Below are 15207 nucleotides of genomic sequence, written 5' to 3' on the forward strand. Positions count from 1 at the left end.
AGTTGCACATCAGGAACACCTCCCACACTTGTATGGTGTCACTCATGGGGAGATGTTCCAAATGCACAGCTGCAATATGCTGTGAGGAGCAAATCCAAATTCCTCCCTTAACTTCCTGAGGTTTGTTTTATTTTTAGATTAAATTTGTAAAAATTCTTCTTCTTGAGTTAAGAGTTAAGACCTCTTTATATCTACAAACCCTCATGCCCAAGCTTGGCAAGCAACCTCATTGAGAGAAGTTCTGTAAGCCACATAACATCAAACCTAAAAGTTATGCTTCCAAGCACAACCAGACCGTGATTAGAATCTTAGAAGGCGCGGTCACAAATTCAGCTCCCAGGAAAATCCTCCAAGAATCTGATCAATATGCCCAAAGAGAGTGGATATACAGTAGGTTCTCTTTAAACTTTGAATCATTGTGGAAACAGATTTTATTATTTGTTTGTGTATGTATGTATCTATGTACTTATGTATGTGTGTATGTGTATAATCTATTCTTTTATCATATAGTCTATTTTTTTAAGTGATTGAGGCATGGCTGTATAGACTAATGTTGTGTGGAGACCAATTGATGCTGGCTCATTTGGTAAAATCTCTGTATACCTACCTGTTCATAGACCAGGCTTTGGGCTCGGCCGATGAACATTTTACACTGCTTTGGGCTTTGGCTTCAAACCGAGCCCATTCAAATTCTAGCAAAAGCTGAGACTGAGTCTGGCCCATGAACAGATCTAATTCTCTGACAGGTTATAGCTAGGGAGTGCAACTGGGATTGGCCCAGGTTAGCATTTTACATTGCTTCCAGTTGGAACTTCAGGCTGGGCCAATTCAAATTTTGACAAAAGACCAACCTGAACCCGATCAAATTCCATCCCTAGTTATATCAGAGACTTGGGATCACATTCCACAGTCACAAGAGTAGCTGAGCATTGGCTGTGTCTGGTTTGATGGAAAATAAGAACAGAAAGTTGAGGGTAAAACTTGGTTCATGTTGAGCATTCTTAAAATTTGAATGGGGTTGTCTCAATGTGTTGTGTGTAAAATTTTCAAATCAGGTGCTCATCTTCCACTCTTATTTCTCTTTTCCAATAATTTTTTTTTTCAGAAACCAAGCGCACCCTAAGTTAGAAAGTTCTACAAATAATGCTAAAATCAGGTGGTATAATCTGATTTATGTTATAACCATAACTTAGTTGGGACCCTTTCGATAATGGTAGTCCTGATTCCTGGAAAAAATAAGACAGGTGGCAAGTTATGGGTCCGCTGGACCCTGGATCCTGGACCCAAACTCAAAAAACTCGATTCGACTCAAAAGCTGGTCGAGTCAGTTGGGTTGAGTATATTTAGTGGTTCAGCAGTCGGTCTATATACATATTGCCATAGAGTCCATTAATAAGTTCAATTCCTGTATGTACATGAAAGCATACATCAATACAAGTTTATGAATTAAGAGTTAAAAAATCACAAAAGCACTTAAGAAAATTATATATATCTCAAAATCCATTTGAGGAGGAATCATCCTGAATTGATTCGATTAGTTTTAGAACTACGGTTCATAGGGTGACTAGGCTGTCAGGTTTCTGGTTTTATTACACATGGGTTAGTGATCAAACCAAATGGGTTTGTAAACCTGTCCCTGCTTTTTTCCAGGTTAGACATATCAGGCAGGCCAGTTGGATTCATATAGCTATTGGTTAATGTTTGGGTGAAGAGTCTGAATTTGGCTCGACCCAATCAATTGCAGAAGGTATTTCTCCGCCCATATTTTTCCATGTAACAAACGAGTATCGAAGTTCTTTATTAGTACATGTTTGACTAGTTTCCAATAACATCTCCAAAGGGTGTTCTAAATCCAGTCATTTGCAACAAGAACATGGCTATGAATTAAGTAGAAATTCCTTTTATCCTTCTCTGAGAGAGAGAGAGAGAGAGGTTTAATGATATAAGCAAGAAATCTAGAACATGACTGATCTTTCTCGAGTATATAAGAACCAATCAGAAAGGAACATAAGCAACATGAAAACTTCGTTCATTTGTTCAAAGTACATGAAATCACAAGTCAACCTTACTTATTTGTGCCATAAATGTTACCTAATTGCCCGCTCCATGGTTAAATGATGGTCAGGTCTTAAACCTTTAGCTTGTTGCCCCCATTATTGTGCAAACAGAGCATAACATTGCAAAAATTAAACATTGTGAAGAGCAAAACAGGTCATGGCTGGATGCACCCATAATTCAATTTTCCGTCTATATACAATTATATATGAACCATCAAGTATGAGAAGTGCTTTATACATAATTACATAGGAAGTAATTAAGAACATGGTGAAACCATACGTGAGTTCTATTATAAGCATGGCTATACATTTTCTATATATGTGAAGAAAGGCTCCATAAGAGGGCTGCTGAACAAACCCCATCTGTGCCTGCAAGACCACTTCAAATAGAAAGATGCACATATGTACAGGTTTCCTATGGCAAGAAAAGCTCAAAATCACTTTGTGTCTCCACTTACAGATTGTGCTACATGGGCATCATTGGCTACTGTCTGGGACCTACTACTTTGCCTGAGCAACAATTCTTTAATCTCTCTGTAGCCCTGGAGCTCTTCCAATGCATCAGCAGTTGTCTTAGACATAAGAAGTCTAGATGACGTGAAACTTGAACAAGATGCAGTATTCTGAACCTCTTTCACTTCCAAGTCAGAGGTCTCCTCAGCTTCTTTGGTGCTCTTGCTCCTGTTTTCAGGCTCAGACGCACGTGACAACTTGAAGGAGTTGGAGTCATGATGGAGAGGTGGGGCTGTCTTTAGCATGCGTACAAGAGAACCAACAGCAGCATCTTGGGATTTTCTTATTGGAAATAGTCCACCGGGCTCAAGTGGCTCACTGAGAAGTCTTTTTCCATCAAAAGATTCAGGCCTGGAAAAAATATACAGAAGCACAGTTGATCATTTAGAAAAGAGGATTCCATATTGTACAGAAACTTCCATCACAGAGAGCATAATATGTTTCTCGATGAGTAAGTACTAAGAAAGACTTTTTTTGTGGTGAAGTAGATAAGAGTATAGATTTGTATTAATGAAACTAATTAGAGATAATTGCACAAGCCCTATGTACACTAGGGAACTGTACAATGGGGAATATACAAAAAATTCTATATCGTGTTCACCCCTTTGATCATATAAAATGATTTCCTGTATCAAAATAAGAATTGTATGGTTTTCTCCTAAACGGTTTATGAACACCCAACCAGGAGTATAACATTGCCTGGTACCTTCTTGTTCACAATTTCTTCCAACTCTTGCTTGTTGTCAAAGAAGAAGAAGAAGAGGGTACCTTCCAATCTGTAGCCCTCTTTACTATTTATGTCATTTTTCTAATAATATTTGCATTTTTCTTTCTATTTTTATTTGGACAGGATGTAGTGGAGAAACATTGTCCAAGTTCTATGTTTTCTATAGAATGAAACCAATTAGGAAAATTCATCAGAAAAAAGCTCCAATATCTAGTTAGGACACCTGGGATTCATTAGGAAAGTCAAAGAATGGTGGTTAGAGAGCAATCCAATAGTGGAATGGAGTGGAATGCGGTTTCACAAAAAGCACCAATATCTAAAAGTTAGAATCAAGGATTGGAATTTCTCAAAGTTTGGGAGACTGGAGGAAAGGAAGCCAATTGTGACTGCACAAATTGAGGTCTTGGATAACAAAGAAGGGAGGGGTTGTCTTATAGAAGAGGTTAAGGAGCAAAGATGGAAATTGTGCAAATAGTTAGAGGACTATCTTTTTCAAGAGGAAATAAGTTAGAGACAAAAGTCAAGGTGTAAGTGGATGAAAGAGGAGGATAGGAATACCAAGTTTTTTCATGCTGTGGAAAGTGGAAGAAAGAGAAGGAATTATATCTCAAGTCTAGAGATTGAAGGGCCAACAATTTCCAATCAAAGAGAAATTGCAGGGGCCTTTGTGGATCATTTTAGGACTATTTTTAGAAGACCCCTAAACAATAGGTGTGGCTTGAGGGGTTGGAATGGCCAACATTGCAACTAGAGGATAGGGAATGGTTGGAAAGGAAATTCGACTTGGAAGAGATAAAGAAGGCAGTGTTCTCTATGGATAGATCAAAGGCACCAGGCCCAAATGATTTTATGATGGCTTTTTATCAAGATTGTTGGGAGATATTAAAAGAGGACCTAAGGCTGGTTTTTGATGAATTCCATTCTAGATGAGTGATTAACCCTAGGCTAAATTCCACATTCATTGCCTTGGTTCCCATGAAAAGAAATGCAAATCACTTGAGGGACTATAGGCCGATCAGCCTAGTTAATAGCCTTTAGAAGATCATCACTAAGGTGTTGTCCATTAGAATTAAGAAGGTGCTCCTAGCAATCATAGCAAATAACCAAGGAGCTTTTGTGAAAGGGAGGCAGATAACAAATCAGATACTTATAGAAAATGAGAGTTTGGAGGATTTCAAGAGATCCAAGAAAAAAGGTGTGGTTTGAAAATTGGATTTGGAAAAGGCTTATGACATGGTTAATTGGTCTTTCCTGCTAGAGGTGATGATCAACTTTAGGTTTGGAGACAATTGGTGCAAGTGGGTAATGGGCTGCATTAGGAACTGCCATTACTCCATATTGGGGAATGGAACAGTGGTAGACTTCTTTCCAGCTTTGAGAGGGATTAGACAAGGAGATCCCCTTTCCCCTTTCTTATTTACATTTGTTGCAGGAGTTTTGGGGAGATTAATTTCTAGAGTAGATTCCAGGGATTTAATAAGAGGTTGGAGAGTTGGAAGGGAGAATGTACCATTCACACACTTGCAATTTGTAGATGACACAATACCTTTTTGTGAAAGAGGGGATCTCAATAGGATTAGAAACCTGAAGCTCATTATACAACTCTTTGAGCAAATGCCAAACCTTAAAGTGAATTTTGAAAAGAGTTGTATAGTTGGAATTAATATGGGGGAGGGGGAGGTGTTTGAGTGTGTAGACATTTTGGAGTGTGCAATATCTAATTGGCCCTTAAGCTACCTTGGTTTGCCATTGGGAGATGATCCTTAGAAAGGTGAGTTTTGGGTTCTAGTTATGGAGAGGTTTGAAAAGAGACATGCAACTTGGAAGAATAATTATTTGTCTCTTGGAGGGAGAATTACTCTAATTAGGTCTACATTAGCTAATCTTCCTATCTACTCTAATTATTTGTCTCTTGGGAGACTGTTTTAAGCCGTAGAGAGACTTCCGTAGCTTGCACACCTTGTTTTCACTTCCCTTGGCAGAGAATCCAGGAGGTTGAACCATGCATACCTCTTCTTCCAAGTCACCATTTAGGAAGGCATTCTTTATGTCCAGTTGATGCAATTCCCAGTCAAAGTTAGCAGTTAAGGATAGGAGAACCCTAATCGAGTTCATCTTAACCACTGGAGCAAAAGTCTGGCTACTAGTCTTGCTTTGTACCTTTCAAATGTTCCATCTGCCTTGTGCTTAACTGTGAACACCCATTTGCACCCCACGGGTTCTTTCCCCTCTGGAGGATCCACCAATTCCCAAGTCTGATTTTTGTGGAGGGCATCGATCTCCTCCTTCATGGCATCTATCCATTCAGGGTATTTTAAGGCTTCTGCAACATTCTTGGGAACAGGGATGCAGTCAACTGCCGATAAGAAGGCTCGGTACGAGGGAGAGATGTGGTCATAGGAAACAAAGTGGGTAATGGGGTGTTTGGTAGTGCAAGACCTGACTCCCTTTCGTTGAGCAATAGGGATGTCTAGGTCGTCCACAGTGGGAGTAGGGTTAGGGGTTGGACTTACCTCCTGGATTCTGATGATGTTAGTTGCTCAGTGTTTGGCTACTCCACATTTCTATCACATTGCTGATCTCTCCGACGAGTACGTTGGAAGACACGGAAGGGAGTGAGGTCCGGAATAGAAGGAAGAGACACCTAAACTTGCTTCTCCTCTTCCACACTACGGCTCTCCCCCTGAGGAGAAGGAGGGAAGAATGGCTCAAACTCAAAGAAGGACACATCCATAGACACAAAATATTTACGACTAACTGGGTCAAAACACTGATACCCCTTTTGAGAGGATGGGTACCCCAGGAAGACACAAGGAATGGACCGAGGGTCTAACTTACCTTTGGATGGAGACAAATCATGGACAAAGGTCCAACAACCAAAGACTCATGGGGATGGAAAATAAAGGTGATTGAGGGTACAATAACTGATGAGGGGCCATGTAATTCAATACTCTGGAGGGCATGCGGTTGATGACATACGCAGTTGTAAGTATAGCATCCACCCAAAACCTTTTTGGGACATTCATGTGTAACATCATCCTGTGGGCTACCTCAAGGAGGTGTCTATTTTTTCTTTCTGCAACCCCATTTTGCTGTGGTGTTCTGGCACATGAGCTTCTATGAATAGACCCATGGGAGGCGAAGAACTCATTTAGCTCCCCATGGAAGTATTCCTTCGCATTATCGGATTGGAAGATCTGTATTTCAACATGGAACTATGTAAACACCATCCTCTGGAAGTCTTTCACTATCTTTGGAACCTCGTCTCTGCTACGCATAGGGATTACCCATGTATAACGAGAGTAATCATCAATCAATGTAATAAAATACTTATATCCACCCTCAAAGATTACATTTGTAGGCCCCCATACATCAGAATACACAACATGAAAAGGAACATTGGATCTTTTATTGCTTGAATGAAAGATTGTTTTACATTGTTTACTCAACTGACACATGAACTCTGACACTGAACACGACTTAAATAAAAGTGGGAACAAACATTTTATTACTTCGAAAGAAACATGACCTAAACGACTGTGCCACAACAAAATTTGACTCTTATTTGACTGACTATGTGACTTTGAGGATGACACGAAGAGACCAGCTTTGTTGTCGAGAATGTAGAGACCGCCCACCAGGCTTCCTCTACCAATCGTCCTCCCAGAAGTTAGGTCCTGAAAAACACACGAGTCGGCAAAAAATGTTACACTACAGTTTAAATAACTTGTAATGCTACTAATTCAAAGCAAATTTATGGGAAGTTGAGGGACATGCAATATACAATTCAGGTTAAGGCCATGGGGAAGGGATATCGATCCTTGACCTGCAATGGAAGAAAATGAATCATCTACAAGTCTCACTCTATCCCTTCCTGACAAAAGGCTATAAGAATGGAATAGGTTAGGCTTACCGGTCATGTGATTTGAGGCCCCTGAGTCAATAATCCAAGGGGAATCTGTGGGAGTGACATGGAATGCAGAAGCCACATTACCTGAAGTAGATGCAAACGAGGTAAAGGGAGTACCAGTGACTGAGCAGTCCAATTGCCGCAATGCCCTACCATAAGATTCCAGATGCTCTCTGAATGAATTCATTATATCCTCCTTGGGGTCAGGCTAATTAGGAGGGTCCCGGGTACTACCGGAAACCTGAGTGTCTTGGATTGCCACATGTGCTGCACTCGTTCTTTTCAAGTGACCTTTACCCTGTTCTTGATTCTTTGCTGCCCACTTGGGTTTCCCGTGGATGTCCCAACAGGTGTCACGTGTATGTCGTGACCTTCTACAGTGGGTACAGAAGAGTTTATCTTTATCATCTGCCTTCTTAGGATCACTTTTCTTCCCTGTTGAGTTGTTATTCACCGCAGCCAAGGCAACTTGTTGCTCCCCCTCAACTGTAACCATCATACTTCGCCTGCTTTCTTCAGATTGGACAAGGGAGTATACTTCATGTACTATAGGCAATTCTTTGCTTCCTAAGATCTACACCATTAATGGTTCATATACAAGGTTCAGCCCTAACAAGAAAGCAAACACTCGTTGCTAAGAGATCAGCTTCCTGTAGGCCTTAGCATCATCGCCGTGCTTCCACTCTATGGCCTGATAATGGTCCAACTCCTTCCATATGGAGGTAAGAGCTGAATAATATGAGGACAAGCTACGGTTTCCCTGTTTACATGTTGAGGACTCAGGTTGTAGTTGGTAAATCTTGGCATAATGCCTTTGCTCAGAATAGGTAATTCTGGCATGTTCCCAGATCTCACTGGCGGTGTCTGCCCACATAAAATTCTTTTTCACATCAGGTTCCATGGCTGCGAGGAGCCAAGACATCACCATACTGTTTTCTTGGGTTCTTTCACCCTTCCATTGATGTAACCGGCCTTACCCCTTGTCGTTACATAGAGTTCTACACTCTTATTCCACTCCAGGTAGTTCAGATTGTTCAAGGGGGTAATTGGCATGGAAAAAACCATGGTTTCACCTCCCATACCTGCTGTGTTGCGGGTTGGGGTGTTCCCCGGTGAGGTCAGTTCATGACTTGCCATTGAATATTACAACCAACCAATCCAAATGCCACCTAACAGCACAACCACCACAACTGGAATGTGGCAACTTAGGGTTTACTCCTAGAATGTGAGCAACAAACTATTGAATATTGCTGAGAGCACAAGAACTACTGCTGAGAATAAGAGATCAGTCACTACAACATCCAAACAGAACAATAAATAGTCCGGTCATCGGTTCAGCACCACCATCAGTCACTACAACATCCAAACAGAACAATAAATAGTCCAGTCATCGGTTCAGCACCACCAATACAGACATTACTGCCAGTTTGAATGTGGTTCCCCCACTCTAACCATCCAATTATTCAAACTAGTAATCATATAATCAAGGGATAAGCCCTACGCACCATTGGATAAAGAATACTGAGATAAACTGAAACAAAACCACACCTGTTCAGCACTAGATCAGAACCTGCTAGGGTTTCATTGCACCATCAACACCCTCCTTCAATTAGGGTTTCAGTAGACCAGCACCATCCCATGGCCAGACATAGCTAGGGTTTTTCAGTAACTGTCGCTTGGGGCCACTAGGGTTTCAGCAGAAGTACAGCTGCAAGACTTACTAGGGTTTCTGCAAGCACGGCCGCCAGAGAAGATTGAAAACACAAGCCGCTGCTAGGGTTTCTGTAAGTGCAGCCGCCAGAGAGAACTGAGACCAACCGCCGCTAGGGTTTTTTTTTTTGATAGAAAAGTAGCCACGTCCAATCCTCTTTAGAAAGGCTGATGCTAGGATCGTAGGTCTTCTCCAGCCCAGAAATTCCGCTCTGATACCATGTTGTTGCTTGTGATGATTGAGAGAGAGAGAGAGAGAGAGGTACGAATGATAGAAAGAAAAGCAAACTCAGTACTAGCAGCCACCAGTCTTCTATTTATATTAATCTTTATAAAAAAGACAAAATTACAAGTATGCCCCTGGCGGCATATCCTAAGATAAGAACAATAAGAAAAAAAAAGAAAGAAAGGACTAGTAGCTGAAACTGTCCCACTAACATCAGTTACAAGGAACACTTAAGCCTTACAACAACTCCAATCAGAATGATGTACCTTATGACATTTAATGTAAATGAATAAAGTACATATTTGATTCATGTTATTGTGGTGTGCTTCTGTGTAATACCCTTAAACTAGACACATATGAGACTCGTGTTAGTTTAGAATCTTCACAGCCGTTGGATAGATCTGGAGAGATTTATCCTGCCAAGGCTGACAATGATGTGCTGCCAAGTTGGTTGGGGTGGCTTGTCTCAACTATTAGGGTGAGACCTGAGGTACATGTAGTGTGGGTTTTCTTGAAACCCTGAACCGGACCAGAATTCCAGCATTGCCCTAGACCTTGAAGATTGATGGGCAAAACTGAAATGTTACACCTGACCCCTAGACTCGATTATAATACTGCACTAGGTGTCGGATTGGGCTATCTTTGATATGCCAATCAGTGAGATCCTTAGAGGGGGTCAAAACTTGGGTATGTTGGGACAATCTGAGAATTCATGTGAGTGGGTGATCATAGTGACAGGATCAGCCCCTTTGTCGGACAAAGTGAATGATCAGGGATGCACTCTCTCTGATGGAAACCTAAACTACCGGCAGTTGATTTCAATCGTTGAAATTTGTTTTGTATGGTTCCAAAATGTTTGCAAAAGGTTTTAATTCCCGGGATCCATGTGAGTAGAGTGCAGCACTGTACCTTGCAGTCGAGGGAGAGGTCATCTCTTGTCGGGCAGTGTTTGATCATTATGGGCTGAGAGGTTAAGTGTAAGACCATTGAGAGTAATACCTGATGGGCTAATCTTGCATCTGCCCACAGTCCTTGGGTTTTTATAAGGTGGCTTGACAAAGGACCATTTAGTGTAAATGTTGGGCCCATGAAGAGCCCATGGTGATGGACTCAGGGGTTCACCGTCTCCTACAGTGAATTCGGCCAAGCCTTGTAACAGAGGTTGGGCTGAACCCATGTGGTTGATGTGTAGATCAATGTTTGGGTCCCACGCCATATAAGGATGCAGCAGTTTGGAGGATAAGTGAGCGCATGAACTTAATGGGCCTAAAGCCCAATTCGAACTGGTCTAATTTGATTAATTAAAGAGGGGCGGTTCTAGGATTTAGATCAGCAGATAGGATAAGGAGTTATCCCTATCCACTTAGAGAGTCCAGATCCAAATAAAGATTTGGATTAGGAAACTCCTAATAAGATTAGGAGGGCTGATCTTTATTTGCAGATAAGATAAGGGATTATCCTTATCTCTTAAAGAGAGTCCAAATCCAAATACAAGATTTGGATTAGGAAACTCCTAATGGGATTAGGAGAACCTCTCTTTAAGGCTACAAATAGAGGAGGAGGGCGAACCCCAGTTCATCCTCAGTCTTACAGATACAAGAGAGAAGACAACTCCAGTTAGACTAACGTCATCTTCTGCTCTTGCCTCCTCTTGTTGCTGCCGCCATAGCCAGATTAATCTCCACCTGTAGGAGTGATCAAGAAGCGTTCTTGATATCAGTTTTTGGTGAAAAACTGATCTGAAGTCGTGCTCACTCACCCTCCATCGAATTCTTGCTGAAGAGTTCGGTTCTTACTAAAGAACCACCTGCTGATTCTGCTCCACCCTATGCTGTGTCATCTTCAGTGGGAGCAGTCTTTGGCGTTTTCCTTGGGCGTGAACACCTTTGTTGGGAGTTACTGCTACTCTGTATCAGGAATATCCCTCTCCTACCTTTTGGTTTCAGATCTGGTCCGATTTAGGTTCAAGATTGATCCTTGAAAATGCAGTTTTCTAAAACAGGGAATATGATTCCCACATGGGAGAGAGAAATTTTTTAAATTTCGCCCTACCTACCTGCAGGGTTCGGCTATCTATATGATGGATCTCTCATCCCTTCAACTATAGAATCGATGGAGGAGCTAATAGGAAGATTTTTTGTGTCCTTAAAGGTTAGGAATGTGGGGGATGGCTTCACTTAGGTTTTAACCAATGTTTATGGGCCAAACTCGTATAGAGAGAGGAATGAGATGTGGGAAGAGTCGAATGCCATACGAGGTCCGTGGGAGGGTCCTTGGTGTTTTGGGGAGGGACTTTAATGTAATTAGGTTTTGTACCGAATCTAATAACCCCCAAAGGACAATTACAACCAGCATGAGGAAGTTCAATGATTTCATTAATAACTGTGGTTTAAAGGAGTTACCCCTCTTACAAGCCAATTTTACACGGTCAAATTTCCAAGAAAACCCCCTTTGCTCGAAATTAGACTGATTCCTCTTTACTGAAGAGTGGGAGAACCATTGGACGAACTTGATGGCTAGAGCCTTACCCAGAGTCACCTCTGATCACTGCCCTATCCAGCTAAGTCCTGTGTAGAGAACATTGATGTGGGCCCCATAGCTGTGGTCCCACTCTGTCCGTAGGGTAGAATGTATCTAGTCATAGCTGATGGTCAATTTATTATTTTGTTATTCTAGTTGTCATTTACTTTTTAGTTTTATATTGTTATGTGTTATGATGTAAACACCAAGGGCAGATGTGTCCTTTCATGTAACTAGCATAACATATAAATATTAAATTGAAGTGGCGGTGGCAGAAGATTGAGATTCTGTTCTTCTACTCAAAACATGTGTTCTACTGCTCTCTCACCACTCTTTCTCCTCTTTCTTCTTCACTTTCTCTTCTCTTCGAACTTGAAGTTTCTTAGTGATCAAGATTGATAGCAGTCTTGAACACCTACATGGTATCAGAGCCAAGTTAGGGTTTCTCATGTGAGCCTAATACCAGCCGACCACATGAGAATCTCCTAGGACTAAAAGCTGAAAAGGAGGAGTTCGCAGACTGATTCTTGAAGATCACCAGAAGTGCTAGCAGCTATTGGAAGCTTGTTAGGGTTGTAGAGTGTTGGTGGTCAGGAAGGATCAGAGAAGACTAGGGTTCGGGTAACCCTAGAAGGCAGCAGACATTTTTTCCTTGTAAGTTATTTACTTTCTAAGAGAAGTTCTATCAGAGAAGATAGGTTGGACCTATCTAGAGGGGGAGGCCGAACCACTCTAGGGTTTTCTCTCTTCGATTCACTAGGGTTTTACAACAAACCCTAGGCCGAACTGTCTCAACTTTGTTTCTCTTTGCTCTAGGGTTTGAAAGTGATCTTGTGGCAAGCCCTAGTGTTAGACTGAACCTTGTGATCTACCTAGAGCTGCCCTCAAGTTTATTGTTAGCATTGATCAGATTCTAGGGTTTCTTATTAACCCTACTGCAAGTCTATCTATACAGTACTGATTGGATTGTGCAATTGAATTGTTCACTTTAAGGACTGTTTAAAACCCTAACTCTGCCAAGCATATCAGACCTATTTTTAAGCTGTTTTTCAGAGTCCTAAGGGGTTAGAGCTCTACGGACAGCTACTGTTGTGTTGGCTAGTTGGTTTCAGATCAGAATTATCCCAGTTTTGTGCACATACACTGTGAATACAGATCAGGCCTATACTGTTTTTGATTGTGATTGGTAGTCTAAGTGTTGTTTTGAGACTTGACAGAAATGGAGTTTAAAAATCAAGCAAAAGGCAGCCTTGGGAACATCAGTTATGGTAGTGTTTCTGAGATGGGTGGTCAGATTACAACCGTAAAGTTTGATGGATCAAACTATTTGGAATGGGCCCAATCAGCCATGATGGATATTGGTGGAAGAGGTAAATTAGGGTACCTCTTGGGAGACATGAAAGAACCTCCCAAGGGAGACCCGACATATACCAAGTGGATCCAAGAAAACTACTTGGTTATGACATGACTGTGTAATTCTATGCAGCCTCATATTAGCCGGAATTATTTGTGGGCAAAGACAGCTAAGGAGATATGGGATGTTATGAAAGAAACTTATTCCCAACCCCTTAATGTTGCCAGAGCATATGAATTGAAATGTGAAGTGAAAAATTTTAAACAAGGAGAGAGACCGGTTTCAGTATATTTCTCTACCTTGCAGTCCCTGTGGCGTGAGATTGATCACTTAGAGACTCTTGAGTGGGAAAGTCCCAAAGATGCACAGATATATAGAAAGCAGGTTGAGACAAATCGGGTATTTGAGTTTCTAGCAGGCCTAAATTCAGAGTATGATATTGTACGGCAACAGATTTTGACTAGAGACAGTGTGACTCTTTCTCAGGCATACTCATTTTTACACAGTGAAGAGACCAGAAAGAAAGTTATGATGCAACCTCAGCCCCCCACACCAGCCTTTGTAGCGGTCACACCCAAATCAGGGGGTGATTCAAAGAAGGACAGGAGGAAGGAAGACAAGAAGGATGTGGTATGTAAACATTGTAAGAAACCCAAACATACAAAAGAAACATGTTGGAAACTGCATCCTCACTTGGTTCCTGTGAAGTTGAGAAGCAAAAAGGGCACTGCTCATGTAGCCGTGAACACTGATTTAGCATCCTCATCTGGCACAAAATGAACATCTTTAGAGACCTTAGCTGCAGTTCGGGCTGCCCTGATACAGTTAGAAAAGGAAGTTGGAAATTCAGCTCAGCCACCGCAGTCACCATCAGCCCCTGCCACATCTGCCTTCGCACATTTAGGTACTCGAGCTTCAGCCTATCATGCCTCAGCTCCAGGTACTACTGAACCTTGTTGGGTAATAGATTCAGGTGCATCCATCACATGATTAGCTTGCCTTCACTGTTTACTACTTACCATTTGTCTTCTGGTAGGGATAAAGTATCTATTGTTGATGGCTCCCTGGTTCCTATTTCTGGGAAGGGTGACATCAAGTTATCTAATACTATCTCCCTGTCATCTGTCTTGCATGTTCCTAAGCTTGATACTAACCTTCTTTTAGTCAGTAGTATTACCAAGCATATGAACTGCTCAGTAACCTTCTTCCCTGACCGATGTGTTTTTCAGGACTTGGAGACGAAGAAGATGATTGGGACTGGCCGTGAGACGAATGGGATCTATCTGCTCGAGGAGAGGTTCCGTCAGGAAGAGTCAATAGAGAAGATGTCTTTTGTTTCTCAGAGTGTGAGTCCGGTTATTCTCTGGCATAACCGATTAGGTCATTTGTCTTTTTGGTCTTTAAAGAGTCTGTTTCCAGCTTTATTTGAGTCTATTGAGTTGTCTCAGTTACAGTGTGAAAGTTGTAAGTTTGCTAAGCATTGTAGAAAGCCTTATTTATTGAGTAATAAAATGAGTGATAATTCTTTTGATATTGTGCATACTGACGTTTGGGGGCTTTATCATATCCCTTCCATGGGTGAGTACAGATATTTCTTGTTATTTGTTGATGACCATACCCGTTTTTCTTGGGTTTATCTCATGCGTTCACGAGATGAGGTACCTTCCTTGACCCAAAACTTTCACCAAATGATCCTAACCCAGTTTGATGCCAAGATCAAAGTCCTCAGATCTGATAACGCAAAGGAATACTTTGCTAACTCATTGACATCTTATCTTCTTCATCATGGGGTTATCCACCAGAGCTCTTGCCCTCATACACCTCAGCAGAATGGAGTTGCCGAAAGGAAGAATAGGCACATTTTGGAAGTGGCTAGAAGTCTCATGTTTACTTCCAATGTTCCTACCCGCTTCTGGGGTGATGCTATCCTCACGGCGGTATACCTTATTAATCGGTTTCCTTCCAGGGTCCTTGATATGAGATCTCCTTTTTCCCTTCTACACCCACGTAAGGACTTGTTTTCTATTCCTCTTAAGACATTCGGTTGTACCTACTTTGTTCAGCTTCTCGGACCCCATCACTCCAAGTTCGAACCCAAAGCCTCTAAATGCATCTTCCTTGGTTATGCACAGACTCAAAAGGGTTATTGCTGCTATGATCCTGTCTCAAGGAGGAAGTTTGTCTCCATGG

General features: G+C 41.6%; 1 protein-coding gene across 2 annotated transcripts in view; it reads right to left on the reverse strand.

The window, feature by feature from the left end:
• Positions 1-2172: 2172 nt before the first annotated feature.
• The window catches only part of LOC104586254 (autophagy-related protein 13b), a 32353-nt gene continuing 19318 nt past the window's right edge, over positions 2173-15207 (reverse strand). For both annotated transcript variants that reach the window (XM_010243426.3, XM_010243425.3), the window contains exon 4: positions 2173-2921. In XM_010243426.3, the coding sequence (XP_010241728.1) occupies positions 2495-2921 (427 nt within the window). In that variant the 3' untranslated portion in view covers positions 2173-2494. The remainder of the gene's footprint in view (positions 2922-15207) is intronic.

The sequence above is a fragment of the Nelumbo nucifera genome, chromosome 1 (assembly GCF_055504915.1).
Source record: "Nelumbo nucifera cultivar China Antique chromosome 1, China Antique-T2T, whole genome shotgun sequence".
NCBI classification, from domain to species: Eukaryota; Viridiplantae; Streptophyta; class Magnoliopsida; order Proteales; family Nelumbonaceae; genus Nelumbo; species Nelumbo nucifera.